Source organism: Neoarius graeffei, chromosome 12, assembly GCF_027579695.1.
Source record: "Neoarius graeffei isolate fNeoGra1 chromosome 12, fNeoGra1.pri, whole genome shotgun sequence".
Classification (NCBI taxonomy): Eukaryota; Metazoa; Chordata; class Actinopteri; order Siluriformes; family Ariidae; genus Neoarius; species Neoarius graeffei.
Window position 1 is genome coordinate 35390121 of NC_083580.1, and position 19205 is coordinate 35409325.

The following is a 19205-nucleotide window of genomic DNA, read 5'->3' on the forward strand; positions in this document are numbered from 1 at the left end:
GAAAGCAAGATACTAAAAGTATTTTAATACCAAGCTTATAAGTATGAAAACAAAAAGTAGCAAAAACACTCAAATCTAATTTTGTTAGTGACCTGGATGCATGCGGGCATCAGGGAATCCCATCAAAACCACAGGGTCTCGAGTTTTATTTTTTCCGCCAGCATTCTATCTTTGAAGTTTGGGAAAGAAAAACTGAAACTGTCTTGAATATTTTCCATAAAATGTATTAGTAAATAATCCCACATGATTTGTAAAACGCAAATTAAAAATAAGCGCCGGATAAAAACCCATTTATCTTATGTAAGTAAAGGCATAAACTTTGTTGTCCAATAGTCAAAAGTTTGAGATATGTTGCCTTGCACTTACAATCAGGTACCCTGTGGTGGAACAAGTATATCGTTCACTCCTAAAAGCCATTAAAAATCAGGTCGATGCATTCCTGTATTCTCTTAAGTGTAGAGCTTCAGTCCCACTAAGACAAAATGGTAGACAGAGCATGACTGTTACCCACGCTGATGGTGTGCTGTTATTTGGTCAACATGCATTACTTACATTGGAAGTTGGCAACATTCACTTGTACTTGTTAAAAGAATAGTTCGGGATTTTTGACATGAATCTGTATGCCATCCCCATCAAGAGTGTCGTGCAAACACACTGACTTACCCCTGACAGCATCCTGTGAGTCCAGTTCTTGTCCAGTTTTGGTCCAGACGAAAGTAGTCCAGCAAGTTTGTTGGGGTCACGAAAGTAAAACGTTTTTCGTCTCAAAACAGTATGTGTTCAACAGAGTGATGTATTTGCATCACAAAACCGTTGCCAAATAAAAAGCCAGACCTCGAAATCGCTTGGCACTATTTTCTCTCCCTTCTTATCACTGCGCGCTGCCGCCAGGTGACAGCCACAGCTGTTTCATTCATTGTTTTAGTGATGGGAATTTCGGCTCTTTTTCGGGAGCCGGCTCTTTTGGCTCTTCTTACTATAAGGAGCCGGCTCTTTCGGCTCCCAAACGGCTCCTGAGATTTTATTTTTGATTTAATTGCTGCAATTAACTAGTTAATTAATTACATTATTATTTATATTTTATCAATAGGATGTTTTCCATTTTATTTTTTAGTTTTTGGAGCCATTGTAAAGCTTTGTAAAGTATAGCAGTGTAACAATGTTCTAGCTATAGAAATAAAACTTACTTACCAATTAATAAATTATTTTCTCACAAACATAATACAAAACTGTGTTATATTACCAATATAAAATACACAGAAGACATCAACTGTTTATCCTTTATGGCTTTATTTCACACTCGACCTTGAACAAAATGCCACAAAATAAATTATGAAGTATAAATCAGGCCTAAGAAACTATGAAGCAAAGTTGGAAATTATTTTAACAAACACAGAACAATGTGCAACAAAATATGTGGCACCTTGAGCGCATGTAAAAAGAGAAAAAAGTGCCGCACTCTGCTCCACCAGTAATGAGAAGCCGCTGGAACAGCAAATATGCTCCTGTTATAATGACTGCTGTCTCGTTGTATACCGCAGATTAATCTGGCCATGCCAAGGCGGTTGCTGACCGAACCTGTCAATTTATGAGCGACAATTTATATCATGAGCTTTAGGAATTCACAGCAACAAAACAATGATCATGGTTGTCAAATAGACAATCATCCTTCAGCTGAGCTGAACTCTCTCTCTCTCTCTCTCTCTCTCTCTCTCTCTGAGGCACCTAAGGACAAAAAACTAATTTGGCTCCCCAACTCGGCTCCCACCGAAGAGCCGGCTCCCGTCGTTCACTTCAAAGAGCCGGCTCTTTGAACCGGATCGTTCGCGACTGACACATCACTACATTGTTTACTGCTAGCAAAGTTAGCGACAACATGTCTGACTACGACGGTGAAATGCGTGCGGAGATTCAGCCACATATTTGTTGCTACAGCCTGGATAGTCGCAAGTGCGCACCATTTTCACAAATATATTATTGTATAGGTTATAGAAGGTGATAAATTTGTCGCTGTTCTTGCTCTCAAATTAGCTTGTTAGCGCCGCTGATCTGAACTCCTAATCACTGCCAAACAATGGGAAAGGTGTTGATTCCTGCGCAGATGTCAACATGACAGCGCGCAGTGATACCGAGGGAGAGAAAATAGTGCCAAGCGATTTCGAGGTCTGACTTTTTATTTGGCAACGGTTTTGTGATGCAAATATATCACTCTTTTTAACACATACTGTTTTGAGACGAAAAACGTTTTACTTTCGTGACCCCAACAAACTTGCCGGACTACTTTCGTCTGGACCAAAACTGGACAAGAACTGGACTCACAGGATGGTGTCAGGGGTAAGTCAGTGTGTTTGCACGACACTGTTGATGGGGATGTCCTACAGATTCATGTCAAAAATCCCGAACTATCCCTTTAAGGCACACTTTTTACATGTGGTGGAATGTATGTCAAGGGCGCTTTTATGAGCAGGGGTGCATATAAATTTGGGCATGGTATATTTGAGGGCGGCGGCACGGTGGTGTAGTGGTTAGCACTGTCGCCTCACAGCAAGAAGGTCCGGGTTCGAGCCCCATGGCCGGCGAGGGCCTTTCTGTGTGGAGTTTGCATGTTCTCCCCGTGTCTGCGTGGGTTTCCTCCGGGTGCTCCGGTTTCCCCCACAGTCCAAAGACATGCTGGTTAGGTTAACTGGTGACTCTAAATTGACCGTAGGTGTGAGTGTGAATGGTTGTCTGTGTCAGCCCTGTGATGACCTGGCAACTTGTCCAGGGTGTACCCCGCCTTTCACCCGTAGTCAGCTGGGATAGGCTCCAGCTTGCCTGCGACCCTGTAGAACAGGATAAAGCGGCTCGAGATAATGAGATGAGATATTTGAGGGCAGGATGCAGCCCCCTGGTAAAATAAACTGGCTGGAACACTGCTTTACTGGCCCTGACTATGCTAAACAGTAATTGAACCACAGGGGTACAACAAAATGGCTTTCATTGCTGGTTATTAGTGGTTGGGATACCCTTGGCTTTCCTCCTTAGGCAGGCTTGTGTCACAATGGAAAGGTGTGGCATCTCTGGCCAGGCTATCTGCACCTCTGGTTTGGCCCTTGGTACAGTGGCCAGACTGATGACCGTCATAACAGGTTCAGGAACTGCCCATACAAGATGCTTGTCTTGTAGCAAAAAGGACCATTTGAAGACGCTCCTTTTTGCTGGTGATCACCTCAGGAAAAGAGTAGCAGAGTTATATGCCTTGGTGACGAGCTTGCTGATGACCAGATGGTTCCAGGGTGACTGTGGCCAAAGCGAGGGTTTCTGCATATGGTTATGTATCTACATTTGTGACCCAGGCAGTAGACTTTGCAATGTTTTACAAAATCAATCTACCAAATCATTATGACCTACAAATGGGATAGAAGCCCAGTGAGTCATGCGCTGTTCCATAAGTATGTGTATGTATTTTGTATGTATATCCCTGCATTATTATTGTGTGTATTACATAGCGTTTGCTATCACACATGATGGTGGAGAAGGGCACAGCATGTGGTACACAATATTCTTCTGAGTTTAGTTCACAAAAGTATTTGTTTTATATTTGATCTTGTTAACTTGAAATGACAAAATTCCAAAATCTTACATTCAGCAGCTTTAAAATCAGTAGTTCCAATTTGCATTGAGAAATTATACTAAGAACTATACTCAGGTTCCTTATGAAATTATTAATTTAGTATTGGTATTATTCTTTGTTTTATTATTCGTAGTAGTAGTAATATATTGTTATCACTCACTGATATTCTTGTGTTGTTTAGGGCCAGAGATGTGTTGGCTTTTCCCTGAAGACTATACTGACCAGGTCTGATTATTATTATTATTATTATTATTATTATTATTATTATTATTATGCTTGACTCGCTGTGTGTGACATCTGTGCACTCTGTGTGTGTTTATATAATGGTCTACATAAATGTGCATAACTGTTCCTGGCACACTTGTTCTTATGCCATGTTTTTCATCAGTCATCACACACTTCAGCTACACACTGTGTAGCTCGTGCCTGCCTACATCTGACAACTTGCTCTGATTGACAGCTTCGGGAATAGAACACACACATGCTTTTAGGTATATGTATGGAAAAACAGCCTTTTCTTAGTTTCGGTTCTCCCTTTATATTATATTGCAGGCATTTAGCAGACACTCCTATGCAGAGTGATGTGCAAAAGTCAGGTACAAGAATTGCTGAACTTCTAGACAAGAAAGTTCTAGTGCCAAATGATCAAGTGACAGAATAACACCTAGTGCAGCGGTCTCAAAAGTAGCCGGTCACCAGCGGCAAATTGCCGGCTATGGCTTATGCCGCCGGCTATTGTCAGTCGAGTCACAAAATTTAATATTAAATATTTCTGACAGCAAAAAAAGTTGTGAACGTAAATTACATCCACTATGTCATGTATGTCCGTTGCCGCGTCAACTGTGTTTACATCCTCGACACGAGTGCAGCCATTACTGCCGCCTGTGTTGCCAGATTGTGTTTACATCCTCGACATGAGTGCAGCCATTACTGCCGCCTGTGTTGCCAGATTGTGTTTACATCCTCGACACGAGTGCAGCCATTACTGCTGCCTGTGTTGCCAGATTGCGCGTTTTTCCGCCCAATTTGGGCGGTTTTAAGTGCATTTTGGCGGGTTTTGAACATATTTTGGGTGGAAAAACGTCAGCAGTATCTGGCAACATATTTTTTTACTTAATACAAGAAATTAATGGATGCCAACGTTTTTGCCAAAATGGTATTTTATTTTCCATTGTTTAGGCAGCTTCAGCATCATACTGTGAGATTCTGTTCAAATTGTTTTTTTCTTCTATGAAGCCTGAGCCATTTATTTTATTAGTTTATAATTATTGTTTAATTTAGTCTTCAGGAGAGACTGCCTGCACACAGCACTAGTATTAATAGTTTTTTTTCTCTTACATGAAAGCTGAGGCATTTATATTATATTTTAAGGTAACTTCATGTTGTGCTGTGAGGTTCTATGCACTTTAACTTTTGAACCAACAGGAGCATTTGATAAGTAAAGCCTATTTTTCTGCATTTTTGTAGTCCTGGTAATCTTTTATATTGGTAAAGTTGTTTATAGGACCATTTCTCAGTGTCTGTTTTTTTAATCAATAGTTTTTCAGTAATAACTTAATATTTAACATATCACTCAATTTTAAACAACCCCTGCGCCTCCCCCATAGTCTCCAAAATTTCTGTGGGAAACACTGGCGTGCGTAACAACGCTAATCAAGCTTAAGCTAGACGACCCGCCTCAAATACCCGTCCCGGGTAAATGTTATCCCAGTTTTAGATGGCCTGTTCCAAACCATCCCGCCCCATGAAAAATTCGTACTTGCATCTCTCTCTCTCTCTCTCTCTCTCTCTCTCTCTCTCTCTCTCTCTCTCATATATATATATATATATATATTAGGGCTGTCAAAAGATTAATTTTCTTGATCGCAACTAATCTCAGAAATTTCATCGTTAATCGCGATTAATCTTGATTTACTTTGCATGTGTAAAATTGATATTTTGCAGTAAGACCGTTCGAATCTAAAGTTAAACCCACAATGCAAAGTATTTCTGACCGTTGTGTCTTAAATTGGAATAAAATGAAGACAGAGACAAAAGCAGAATTTATCTTTTGGCCTTTTTTTATTTCAAAAAGAGTGTAGAGAAAGGAAAACAAATATTAAGAATGAATGACTGGCTACTGCTTGACACAGGGTGCATTTTACTCTCGTCTTGTCGACTTGTCCGTCTGGATGTTTTTTAAATTCAAACAAACCATTCAGAGGTCCAGAAAACCGTTGCTTATCCATCACAAAAGAGGACTAAACTGAAGACAACAGCGTGTCCTTCCATGCCAATGCCAACGACTCGATGGAAACCACACGCTTCCGCTCGAGCTGCCTACGGATGCGTAGAAGGAACAAAAGACTAGCAAACTCGAAATAGCGCGTTTAACCGAAAATGAGTTTAATTAATACAACCAGAGGAGCTGCATGTGGATGGTAGAAGTGCGGAAAATGCTGGTAAACTCTGATCGCGATTAAAAAAAAATATTCGCGATCACAATTTACATTAATCTAATCGCGATTAACGCGTTAATATTCCCAGCCCTAATATATATATATATATATATATATATATATATATATATATATATATATATATATATCCCTGCACGCTTTGCGTGCATTATGTCTGCCGCTGGCAGACATTTTACCATTTTGCACCCTGCTGTAAATTATTTGTACCCTGCTATTCTCCCAAACTTTGAAGCCCCTGCTAGTGTAATATTCTGCTGAAATAACAATCAGCAAACAGACAAGGAAAACAAGCCAACCATACAAATGAGCTGACAAATTACAAGTAAATAGAGAAAAATAAAATCCAAAGTCATCATGGCCAGGTTAGACAGTACACAGACGGAGCTGGTCAAGACTGCTATGCGATTACACAGTAGGCAGGGAAGGAGGGGAGAGGTGCAGCCTGAAGAGGTGGGTTTTCAGTTTGCGCTTGAAGGTGGTCAGGAAGTTGGCAGTTCTGACCGCAATGGGAAGATCATTCCACCAACGGGAAGCCAGGACAGACAGCAGTCTTGAGCGGGCTTGGCAGGAGCAGAGAGGAGGAGGGGCCAGGCGACCAGTAGCAGCAGAGCATAAGGATCTGGCTGGCATGTAGGGGCGGATCAGTCTCTGGAGGTATGCTGGACCTTAACCCCTTGACTGCCAGATAAGCTTGTACCAGTGTCTTAAATTTGATGTGAGCTGCAACAGGTAGCCAGTGAAGAGCAGCAAGCAGAGGGGTAACTAGGGAGGTTGTAGATCAGGTGGGCTGCAGTGTTCTGGATAAACTGCAGGGGTCTGATGGCAGATGCTGGGAGACCAGCAAGGAGAGAGTTGCAGTAGTCCAAGTGGGAGAGGATTAGTGCTTGGACCAGGAGCGGAGTAGAATAGGTGGTGAAGAAGGGGTGGATCCTTCAGATGCTGGAAAGGAGGAATCTGCACGTCTGGATCATTGCAGTGATGCTTGCCATGGAGGAGAGTGTCGTTGAGTGTCCGGCTCAGAAGCCAGACTGGTGAGGATCCAGGAGGTTATTCTGAGAGAGAAAAGAGGAGAGTTGGTTAGCAACAGCACATTCAAGCATCTTTGATAGGAAGGGGAGAAGAGAAACTGACTGGTAATTCTGGATGAAAAAGGGGTTTGGGATGTTTTTTTTTTTTTTTTTAACCAGAGGGGTTATGTGGGCATGTTTAAAGCTGGAGGGAAAGTATCCAGAGGACAAGGAGGAGTTGATAAGGGAGGTGATAAAAGGGAGGATGTCAGGAGTGATGGTCTGAAAGAGAGATGAGGGAATAGGGTCAAGGGCACATATGGTAGGAGATGAGAGAGCAGGGGGGAAGAAACAGGGAGGGGGAGGCAGGGGTGATGGAGTTATTGATGGCCATGATCTTTTTCTCAAAGAAGACTTCAAAGTCAGCCCTGTGATGACCTGGCGACTTGTCCAGGGTGTACCCCGCCTTTCGCCCGTAGTCAGCTGGGATAGGCTCCAGCTTGCCTGCGACCCTGTAGAAGGATAAAGCGGCTAGAGATAATGAGATGAGATGAGATGAGACTTCAAAGTCATCTGCAGTGATGGAGGACTGAAGTGCAGCTGGTGGAGAGCTGAGGAGAGAAAAGAAAACAGAAAACAGTTGACAAGGGTTAGAGATGGAGTTATGCATTTTGGAATGATAAAATTTGATCTTGGTTGATGTGAGTGAAGCTGTGAACTCAGCCAGGAAGGACTGGTAGTGAGCCAGGTCTGGTGGGGAAAAAAAGAAAAACGCTCACTCATTTGGATCCAAGCAGGGGAACGGTATCTTTATTGTTGGTTTCTCGACGCAAAAGAAATGCAAAACAAAGAAAAGGTTCCAGGTGCGCGCACCTCCCCTACCTCACAATGGCATTTTATATCCTTGTGAAACATTCTTTTAAAACCATAACCCAATCAGAAGCAAGGATTTAAACTCTTACCATAGAAGGAATTGTCCTTTCTCAACATGTTTCCTTTAGGCATCTTTGCCTGCTTTTTACTGGACCCAGGGGACAGATGCCATTTATCACTATCCTCTTCATACACACACATGCACACAGCGCTGGATTCATGAATAGGTCATGAACCTCTACCACATGCGCGCACAGCACTGGGTTCATGAACGCACACAGGGCTATACTAAAAATTCCATTACATTCCCCCCCCCTTTGTTAATTTCATTCATACCATCAAACATGGAGCACACAGACCTATCAAAACTACTATCAGTATTACAGGGATGATGATTATGTTCACATGCGTCGCCCACTGTCCAAACAAACTATATAGCCATCCCCAAATGCCCTCTCTGTACTCGTCCAGTCGTAATTGTCTTGCCACTTCTTCATTTGGTTGATGCCGAGTGTGATGTTACCGTGTTCAGCATCATTTATTGGGACATAGGTGCAACATTTTTCTCCAATCATTGTGCAAACTCCACTTTCTTTAGCCAATATGATGTCTAATGCCAGTCTATTCTGAGTTGTCATGCTGTCAGTTCTTGTTTAGCCCCTTTTAGCGCTAGAGTGGTGATGTTCACAAATGTGGCAAGTCTGTAATGCGTCACCTCCAACTGATTCCATACCTGAGTAAGGCCATACTGACGGGGGGAAAAAAGCATGCCAGAACTACTTCCATCTAGACTCTAGTTGGTGTTCAGGAGGTGGGAAGTCTTCATCAGTGATTGACCTTCATTGCGATGAAGCTCGGTAACCATGTATGGTCATAGGAATTTTGAGTTGAGTCAAAGCACATTCTCCAGTACGCCCATGCAGCAGGTCGTAATATGCTCATTCTCCACATACCCAGTACCAGTTGGCTTTGTACCCAGTGTACCTTGGAGCGTAAACCATGTCAGCTTGTCCGTGGACTCCAAGGTGTGCCAGCAAACATGGGGGATCTAGGCAATAACGTGACTTGTAAACTCTGTATGTAACTGCACAAGAGTCACCCATAAGGCTACCCAATGGGTGCAACAGACGTGCTTCTGTCAACTACACACACGCACACGCGCACACACACACACACACACACACACACACACACACACACACACACACACACAGGGAATTTGTAATCCTTAGTCAATGCTTGCAGTCCTGCATCAGGGCTGCCAAAGGCTTTAGAGCCCCACTTAAATTCTCCTGGAGCTCTTAACCTTTGCAGTTCTAGACTGTGTATGAGGTTCGGTGTGGTAGAGAGGCAGTTGTTCACAAATAGGCCAGCAGTGTCATACTCAGGCCCTCTGGCATTTCTGGAAAACAGGACATTTTATCATGGCCCTCAGAGTATCATTCAGGCTTGTTCTTGTGGGTTTACATGCAAAAGGCTGAGTGCACAGCACTGGGAGGATTAGATCTAATATGGAGGATTAGAGTGCGCACTACATACGGTTCTGTAAGGTTTAGACTCTTCACTGTGTAGTTTGCATATTTCCAAAACTCATTGTGGACGACGGGTGCAAAATGATTAGGGCCTGTTTCACTTTGTTACAGCATTTTTAGGAGTATGCAGGATAAGGTCACTGCAACCCCAAGCACGATTAGTGCAGCCCGTACAGTTTTTACATGGTACTGGAATGGATTCTTCATGATGTCAGACACATAAGGAGAGACTCTGTATAGTAAAACCTTGCCTATAGCTGGCACTGACTGGTGCTCCGAGTGCAGGCATGCCCGTTTATACACTCTTCCCACGGTCAGTGAGGCACAGTAATATTCTACGCAGCCATTAACTTACTACCTGTGTCTTGTCCTGACCTTCTAGGGGTGGTGCTTTCTTGCAGTGGCTGGCATGTCCACGTGGGTCTTTCCTTCACAGCTGTCTGAGTCGTGAGCAGCACCTAATAGTCCTAGCCACCTTCGATCTCTCCAGGGTTTTCTCCTGAAGTCTTTCACCACTATCCAAGGCTTCAGTTCATGTAGTGTAGTTTCAGCTGTCCTTGGTAGTGCCTCCTTTACCTGCTTATGGGTGAGACATAATACAGAAGAGAGTTCTGCACAATAACACGTTTCATCTTTGCATAGGCCCGTAGTAAGCTGTGGAATTGGCTGGGGGCCTATACCAGAATTTGATGGTCTGCCAAAGAGTATTTCAAATGGGCTCAAGTTTGTTCTTGCTCTAACTCTTGTACACATATACAAGAATACAATGGGCAGGGCCTTAACCCAATTAAGACCCGTATCTTCGCAACATTTAGCCAATTTGTTTTTGAATGTCCATTTTCCTGCTCTACTGCACCCCCGCTAGTTGGGTGATATGCACAATGTTTCAGGTCAATTCCCAGTGTTTCTCCCATCTTATGTTCCTTTGTGACAGGTTTTGGCAAAACCCTATCTTCTCTGTGCTTTACCTTGCATAGAGAGATGTCATGACCCAAAAACTTAATGACGGTTTGAACAAATTGCAGTTTATGCAGACTAGCCTTAGCATTTCATTGTAAATGGTGGGCGACTCACAGTAGCCCTGACACAAACACGTGAACGTGTATGACTTGCCCTCAAAGTGAAATGCAAACCAGAATTGACTATCTGGATGCACAGGAAAACTGAAGAATGCATTTGCCAGGTCTACCACAGAGAAGTGTGTGCTTCCTGGTGGTATTTATGATAAGATGGTATATGAATTTGCTACATTAGGGGGCTCTAGGCTGGACTGCAGCATTTACTGGTTGCAAGTCTTGTCCAAAATGCCACTCCTCAGGTTCATCTGGCTTTGTGTGTGTGTGTGTGTGTGTGTTTTTTTTTTTTTTTTATTTAAACCGGGAAAATCGGAGTGCATACTGGTGAGTGTGTGCACAGAACAATTACCCCTGCATTCTTCAGTGACTCGAACACCAGTTGAATTCCCTGTACTGCTTCGGGTTTCAGCGGGCACTGGTGTTTATTTTATTTTTAAACTTACATGGACCGAAGTCAGACTTAGGAGTTATTACTACTGGCTTGGCACTTTTAATAAGGCCTACATCATGTTTACCTTGGATCCATAACTCATGTGGAACCTCAGAGAGATATGGGGAGTCAGCCGTCAGCTGTGTGAATTGATGACCTGCGTGTTTGCCTGGCCAGGCTGTATCAGCTGTTAGTTCAACATTTCTTTGAGTTAGTACCACAAATTTTTAAACTAGTTTGGGATGCTTGCAAGCTTGGACTATATCTCATGGATGGGTCAGAAGTGCGTTCCCAGTCAGCAGTATTCAAACACTATCTTAACCAGGGCCCCAAATCTTTCCACCTGTCCTGCTGTCCCTTTGCCAGGAATACATGTGGTATACAACTGGACACTGTAAAAGGATAAGTTTCTTTCAACTTCATACATGTTGCACACCTATGTCTGTCCCAAAATAACCTATCTAATACCAATTTCTCGCTTTTACTCTGTGGCTTAAACCACACTTGTTCAAACTGCTTATCTGCCCCCCCCCCCCCCCCCCCCCCCCCCCGACACACGTGCAGTGTAGTGCATCTGTAAGCATGTGCTCTGTGCCAGATGGGTTTCTGCATTCTTTTGCCATCTGCACCAGCGAGATGTTCACTGATCCCATCACTGTGGGGACTAAATGCCAAGCATACAGCGGTGGCTCACAGCTGTGCTTTACTAAGATTAAGTCAATATCATCTCTCTCCAAGGGACCTACCACCCATAGCCCCTGTGGTGTGCTAGATGAAGCTAATACCCAATTTACACATTAAGTCACGGCCTATTAGATTAATCAGAGAGCAATGTGATAACAAAAATGAAAACTTAAGGCCTACCTTCCCAGCACAGCTACAATGTAGGGGCACGGTGAATTTTTCATTCACAGCTTGGCCTGACAGACCCACAGTGTGCAGGAACCTCCCGCTGAGCTTCGTCATCTCTGTGAATTCGGAGGCTTTAAGGACGGAGTGACCCGCCCCTGAGTCGTCCAGGAAATCTATATCTTGGCCTAAAACACTCAAAGTGATCATAGGCATCTTAAGATAATCAGAATCTGTGTACTGTGCATATGTACCCACCATCTTTACCTGTTTCTGTTCTAGGTAAGCATTCGCATCAGTAAGTAGTGTAAAGGAATCGGTGGAAATCAGGGGATGATTCAGCAAGTGCATCTTCATTGCAAGAACGCGAGATAAGTAAGTTTGTAGGAAGTGCAGCGAGCATTTCTTCATTGCAATATGGCAGAGAGAGCAGAGGAAAGAGTGTCTTCCAGTCAGTCACTACTGTTCTATGTCTGCCTGTTTGCAATTGCTTCAGGGCAATCCTTTGCCCAGTGCCCCATTTTGCCACAGTTGTAACATCCTCGTTGGCCACCCACGCTCTGTCCTCTTCTCCTGCCTCTTCCACGACCCTGTCCTCTCCCACGTCCGGCATGTGGACACTCGGGGTGGATTAGGGCCATGGTGAGCATGGCTTTGTGCAGAGCATTGTCTTTCTTTCTGTTAGCCTTTTCAGTCTGTTCTTTTGCCTGCTTCTCTGCGTGCACTACGTGGCTAATTAGTTCTGTCAGTCTGCACATTTCCCAGGTGGTGCAGCTGTCTCTGCATGCTCGAGCAAGCTCCAGCCTCATGCCATTCAAGTTCAAAGTGTTTATTATCATATGCACAGTAAGGACATGTCCACTTGCGCAATGAAATTCTTAGTTTGCTGTCCACCATGAATGCCAGTTACAAATAAATAAATAGGTGGAAGAAGTAATACAAAGTAAAGGCAATATAATGCAAAGAAAAGCAAAAGCAACAAAAACATCCAGTATAGTACAAAATAAAGGTAAATGTAGTGCAAAATAGGTAGTGTAATACAAAAATAAGGCAATGATCAGACATAGCAGCAGAAGGGCAGTAATGTGCGACTGTGCAAACAATTTAACCAGTCAAGGAAACAGCAGCAAAATGGCAGTAATGTGCAAATATGTGCAAACAATGTAACCAGATGTAAACAGTCAAGGACAGCCAAGCATTCTTCAAGTGTGCATGTCCAGGCCCAGCTGCAATGCATAGGTACACCGGTGCTCAAAGGACATGGGCTGAAATTCAGCACGGAAGACTCGCAGCTGCTCTCCAGCCTTCTCTCCTCCCATGGCTCTGAGTCTGTTCTTGCTGTGGGTATGGTTTGCCACAGAAGAAAAAGCTGTCCCAGCCTCTGCTGGATATGTTGGTGGGTGTTGTTCTGGTGACACGTGTACATTTTCCTGCTGGGGAGGGGCCTGAGGCGGGCATGAGTCTAAGGCCGAATAGAGTCTGGAGGATTAAACCTACAACACACAACATTAAAAGAAGGAGGAGACAAAGCGAGAGCAAAAGCAGCAGTAGCACCAATGACCCTTTCTCTAGTGCAGAGGTCACCAACCCGTTGATCGCGATCGACTGGTCGATCTCGGAGGCTTTCCCAGTCGATCTTGGGGGATGAGGAAAGAAATTGTAAGATTATACAGAAATACACTGCAGTATATCTGATTGGCGTTCATATTGCATGTCTTCCGATAGGCCCACTACAGCTTTCCCCCTGTGTCGCAGGGTTCTTTTTTTTTAACTCCTGCTGCTTACGTCTTACGTCTCTGAGCGTCGTCACCATGGTGATAGCCTCGCAATACAGTTCAGGGTTCTCCACGAGGGGTTTTAGAGGTGCGGGCCGCCCCCCTTTCTGTGATTCCCGCCCCCGTTTAATTTCTGCCGCCCCTTTACAAAAGGAAGCATGATATTGCCTATAAAACCATGAGGATATAACCTGGCTGTCAGTGTTACTGTAGCTCTTGAAGTGTTTTCGCGGAGTGGTGGATCGGACTCGAGCCTGGCATGAACCGCTCCGACGCGCTATAATGACACCAGTCTATCACCAGCCAATCAGGAGACTTAATCAAACGCATCCCCCGCCCACTCGTGTCCGCGTCTGAGACGTTGAATTTTCACAGAAGGAGGGAAGAAGTTGACTGAGGTAAGACTGTGTGATAAATTAACGAACGAATAAGAGAGGAATTTCAACATATAGGGCTCAAGTTTGTTACTGTTAAATAAGCATTGCTTGTACAGTAACGTTATGTTGTTACAACGCTGACCCACTTTTAACATGCCGAGTACCGACTGTAGCCGCTAACAAATGCTAACAAATTGCTGTCAAGTTTTTCCTTTGTCGAGCTTTAAGCATAAGGTCATGGATGTTACTACTGCTTGTTCCTGCCGTAATATGATGCATGATATGAACCTAACTATAAGGCACTCACTGACCGTGTTCAGTCACAGCCATCACATTGACTTGAGTTGCGTGATGAACTGTAACCTCATAGCATGACAGCAGCCATTGGTAGTAGTATCACTGCAAGTTCATATTTGTCTTTATTGTGTAGGTATGGTTAAAGAAAATCAGTTCATGTTGAATTGAAGTTGTCATTTTGTCACTTAAGTTACAATTTGTGATATATCATCACTGGTGTGTTGTAATTTCAGTTGACAATTTCCATTTTATGTTGCTGTGAAATTAATTAATTTAGTGTTACAATACAAACAAGACAGTGCAACTGATGTTAACAGTTCAGCTTTCTCATTATAATATTATTAGTTGATATTAATAACAATCTGAGTCATTGGTGGTTCATTCATTCTGCTCACTACAGATATAGGCCTATATATTATTTGTGTATAGTTAATTTCCATTGTATGTTGTACTGAAATGAAGTCATTTAGTCAGCTCTCACAAGAAATTAAAAAGTTGGACCAGGGTCTTAAATCTTATTCAGTTAAAATTAGGCTAAATAAAAAGCCTCAACTTGAAACAGTCTTGTCTGGATTTCTTTTTCTGTCAACGCTTCAAGGGGTAGATCTTGCTTGCCATCTAGGCAGGGGTTAGGGATCTCGGGCATAAAAAGGTTGGTGACCACTGCTCTAGTGGTTGTGAGTGTCTGTTTCTTGTTTGCGCTTCTGCCATCCACATGTCAAAGGCAGGTCAATCTATACATACTTGATCCTTTTTTAAGGGCCTGAGCACCAAGGTGCAAGGCCTATTGTTTTTGGCATGTTTCTTCTTCCTATTATTATTATTATTATTATTATTATTGCGGGCAGCACGATAGTGTAGTGGTTAGCGCTGTCGCCTCACAGCAAGAAGGTCCGGGTTTGAGCCCTGTGGCCGGCGAGGGCCTTTCTGTGCCGAGTTTGTATGTTCTCCCCGTGTCCGTGTGGGTTTCCTCCGGGTGCACCGGTTTCCCCCACAGTCCAAAGACATGCAGGTTAGGTTAACCGGTGACTCTAAATTGACCATAGGTGTGAATGTGAGTGTGAATGGTTATCTGTGTCCATGTGTCAGTCCTGTGAAGACCTGGCGACTTGTCCAGGGTGTACCCCGCCTTTCGCCCATAGTCAGCTGGGATAGGCTTGCCTGCAACCCTGTAGAACAGGATAAAGTGGCTAGATGAGATGAGATTATTATGGCCCGAGCACTGAGGTGCAGGCCTATGGTCCTGTTGTTTTCGGCATATTTTCCTTATTATTATTAGGGTCTGAGCACCGAGGTGCAGGCGCAAAGCCCTATTGTTTTCAGCATTCTTCTTCTTTTTATTATTATTAAGGCCTGTGCACCGAGGTGCAAAGCCCTGTTGTTTTCCACATGGTTTTTTAGGGTCCGAGCATAGGTGCAAAGCCCTATTGATTTTGGTATGTTTCCTCCTTCTTCTTCTTCTTCTTCTTCTTCTTCTTCTTCTTCTTATTATTATTATTATTAGGGCCTGAGCACTGAGGTGCAGGCTATAGGCATGCATCATAGGTGCAAAGCCCTATTGTTTTCGGCCTGTTTTTTAGGGCCCAAGCACTGGAGGTGCAAGGCCCCATTTTATTCATAAGGATTCTTCTTTTTAGGGCCTGAACACCGAGGTGCCCTATTGTTTTCTGCATGCTTCTTCTTCTTATTGTTATTGGGGCCTGAGCACCAGAGGTGCAAGGCCCTATTATATTCATAAGGATTCCTCTTCCTCTTATTATTATTCTTTTTCTTCAACACTTTTTGCCATTTTGGAGGTGGGTCCCATGGGTGAAAACTCATGAAATTTGGTACACACATCAGTCATGCACGTTCTACTCAGCGATAGGTGCTTGACCCCAGGTGTCTCCAGGGGACTCCATTAGCGCCCCCATAGGTCATTGAAACACCTCCCTGGTATATAGTTTCACCTATCTGTGTCAAATTTGGTAGGTGTGTAGAGTGACCCTCGACAAGCAAAATTGCAATATACATTTCATCAGTCTTGCTCAACAGGAAGTAAGATATTTTTGGTTTTGTGCATTTTGGCACGTGTTACATTTTTAATGTATTCGTTCTAGGGGGTTTGTTGGATTCATGCTGTATTTGGTAGACGTCACGTCAAGATGTTGCTGATGTTAAATTGCGAAGGGATTTGCGATATGTTGAAATGATGAACAAATAATTATACATTTCGCCATGCAAACAGAAAGTGTGTCATAAATTCACCATGCTTTGCTTGCTATGGCTCAAACTTCACAGGTTGTAGGATGATATAGTTCTGAAGACATCCACATGCCAAAAGTCACCCTCTGGTAATAGTGCCACCATTTGGAGATGGATGGTAACGACTCCATTTCCAAGACACATATTACATTTTGACGTACTCTTCCTAAGCGGTTGGATTCATGCCATATTTGGAAGATGTCATGTCAAGATGTTGCTGATTTTAAATTACAAAGGGATTTGCAATATCTTTAAGATGCTGAAATGGCAAACCAATAAATGTATACGTTACGCCATGCAAACAGGAAACGTGTCATAAATTCACCATGCATTGCCAGATATGGCTAAAACTGCACCGGTTATAGGCTATAGAGGATGTGCAGTCACGTGACCCGTCCGTGTTTACGCCGCCATATTGGACGGCTTCAGGATTGTTTACCTTGCGCGAGCGTAATGGATCCAGGGAGTATCCCCAAGAAAATTCGGAAAATACCTCATCTACATCGCGCAATAACTTGTCTAAGTTTGTTCAGCATCTTGAAGGTGACGTGAGGCAGCGTTACATGGAAAAGTGTTCCAGGTTGGGGATTGCAGATCCGTACAACTTGCCGCAATCCTTGTTCAGGGAAATTTGGAGCTGCGGTGCCGGCGATTTGCCCGATCTGGCCTACCACGACATTTACAGTTTTCTTGTTAATCGTGAATCGTGTTACACTGGCAAAGCCCTCAAAGCTTACAAGAGCCTGGAAGCTTATAAATATTTTGTTGCGGGATGGGTATCCCAACTATACCTCTGGAAGCTTCCGAAGAAGAATGTCTACTTGATAACCTCACGGGTAAGTGGCATTAAGACGTTTATCATAAAGAGACTATGCAGGACGTTTTATCGTAAGAATGTTCGAAATCTAAACTCAGTTCCAGATAATGACAGGGTTGTAAATATGTATGTTTTTGTCTGAAAAAAAAAAATCACAAATCACCGACTATGCAGTTATCATTCAGTCCGAAAATCAACTTAACAGATGTACTAGGAGTATTGAATTAGAAGATTACACCTACCTGATTATGAAGTGTTCGCTACAAATTCGGCTGGTAGAACTGGGGTACCAGTTTTCTCTTCGCACAGCGGACACCCATTTTGCGCGTCTCTCCTCGTCTGCGGGGAATCTATAAAATGACAGGCCCTCCTTTAGGCCCTGTCTATTGGTACAACCAAATGCTGAACAAGATATAACCATTCTCGAAAGATCTACTCCCATACACTTGATAATTAGAATGGGTTCGTCTATGCCATGCCGTCCAAGATGGCAGATAAACAAATATCACGTGACCTTGTGACGTCACGTGCACGCTCTCTATAAAGGCTCTGATGATATGCACATGCCCAATTTGACCCTGTGGTATAGTGCCACCATTTGGAACTGGACAGTAATGACTCCATTGCCAAAAAACTCAAACTCATGAAATTTGGTACACATCAGTCCTGGCCACTGGTACTCATGGATAGAGGCTTGACCCCGGGTGTGTCTAGGGGACTCCATATTGCCCCACATGTCATTGAGACTTCTGCCCGGCATATAGTTTCACATATCCATGTCAAAATTGGTAGGTGTGTGGGGTGCCCCAGGATGAACAAAACTGAAATGCACATTGTTTTCGTGAATTGACTTGCGACAGGATTTGCGATATCTTGCATGATGTTGAAATGGCGAACCAATAAATTTATTTCGCCATTCAAACAGGAAATGTCTCATAAATTCACCATGCAGTGCCTGATATGGCTGAAACTTCACACATTATAAGCTATAATGGTTCTGATGATATCTACATGCCCATACTGACCCTCTGGGATAGCACCACCATTTGGACCTGGACAGTAATGACTCCATTGCCAAAAAATTAAAACTCATGAAATTTGGTGCGGGCGGCACGGTGGTGTAGTGGTTAGCGCTGTCGCCTCACAGCAAGAAGGTCCTGGGTTCGAGCCCCGGGGCCGGCGAGGGCCTTTCTGTGTGGAGTTTGCATGTTCTCCCCCGTGTCCGCGTGGGTTTCCTCCGGGTGCTCCGGTTTCCCCCACAGTCCAAAGACATGCAGGTTAGGTTAACTGGTGACTCTAAATTGACCGTAGGTGTGAATGTGAGTGTGAATGGTTGTCTGTGTCTATGTGTCAGCCCTGTGATGACCTGGCGACTTGTCCAGGGTGTACCCCGCCTTTCGCCCGTAGTCAGCTGGGATAGGCTCCAGCTTGCCTGCGACCCTGTAGAAGGATAAAGCGGCTAGAGATAATGAGAATGAGAAATTTGGTGCACACATCAGTCCTTGCAACCACTACTCAAGGATAGAGGTATGGCACCGGCTGTGTCCGGGGGACTCCATAGCACCCCCATATGTCATTGAGACTCCTGCCCGGTATATGGTTTCACCTATCCATGTCAAACTTGGTAGGTGTGTTGAGTGTCCATAGACAAAGTTGCAATATACATTGCATCAGCCATATTCAACAGGAAATGAGAGATTTTTGGTTTTGTGTGTTTTGACGTGTTACATTTTAATGTACTCCTCCTAGAGGGTTTGTTGGGTTCATGCTATATTGGGTATACGTGATGTCAAGATGTTGCAGATGTTAAATTGCAAAGGGATTTGCAATATCTCGTCAGATGTTGAAATGGCGAA

At 43.6% G+C, this 19205-nt stretch overlaps 1 protein-coding gene across 8 annotated transcripts in view; it reads left to right on the plus strand.

Moving 5' to 3' along the window:
• The window catches only part of dennd1a (DENN/MADD domain containing 1A), a 336491-nt gene that overhangs the window by 75073 nt on the left and 242213 nt on the right, over positions 1-19205 (plus strand). For all 8 annotated transcript variants that reach the window (XM_060935809.1, XM_060935810.1, XM_060935812.1 and 5 more), the window contains one exon: positions 3795-3838. In XM_060935809.1, the coding sequence (XP_060791792.1) occupies positions 3795-3838 (44 nt within the window). The remainder of the gene's footprint in view (positions 1-3794; positions 3839-19205) is intronic.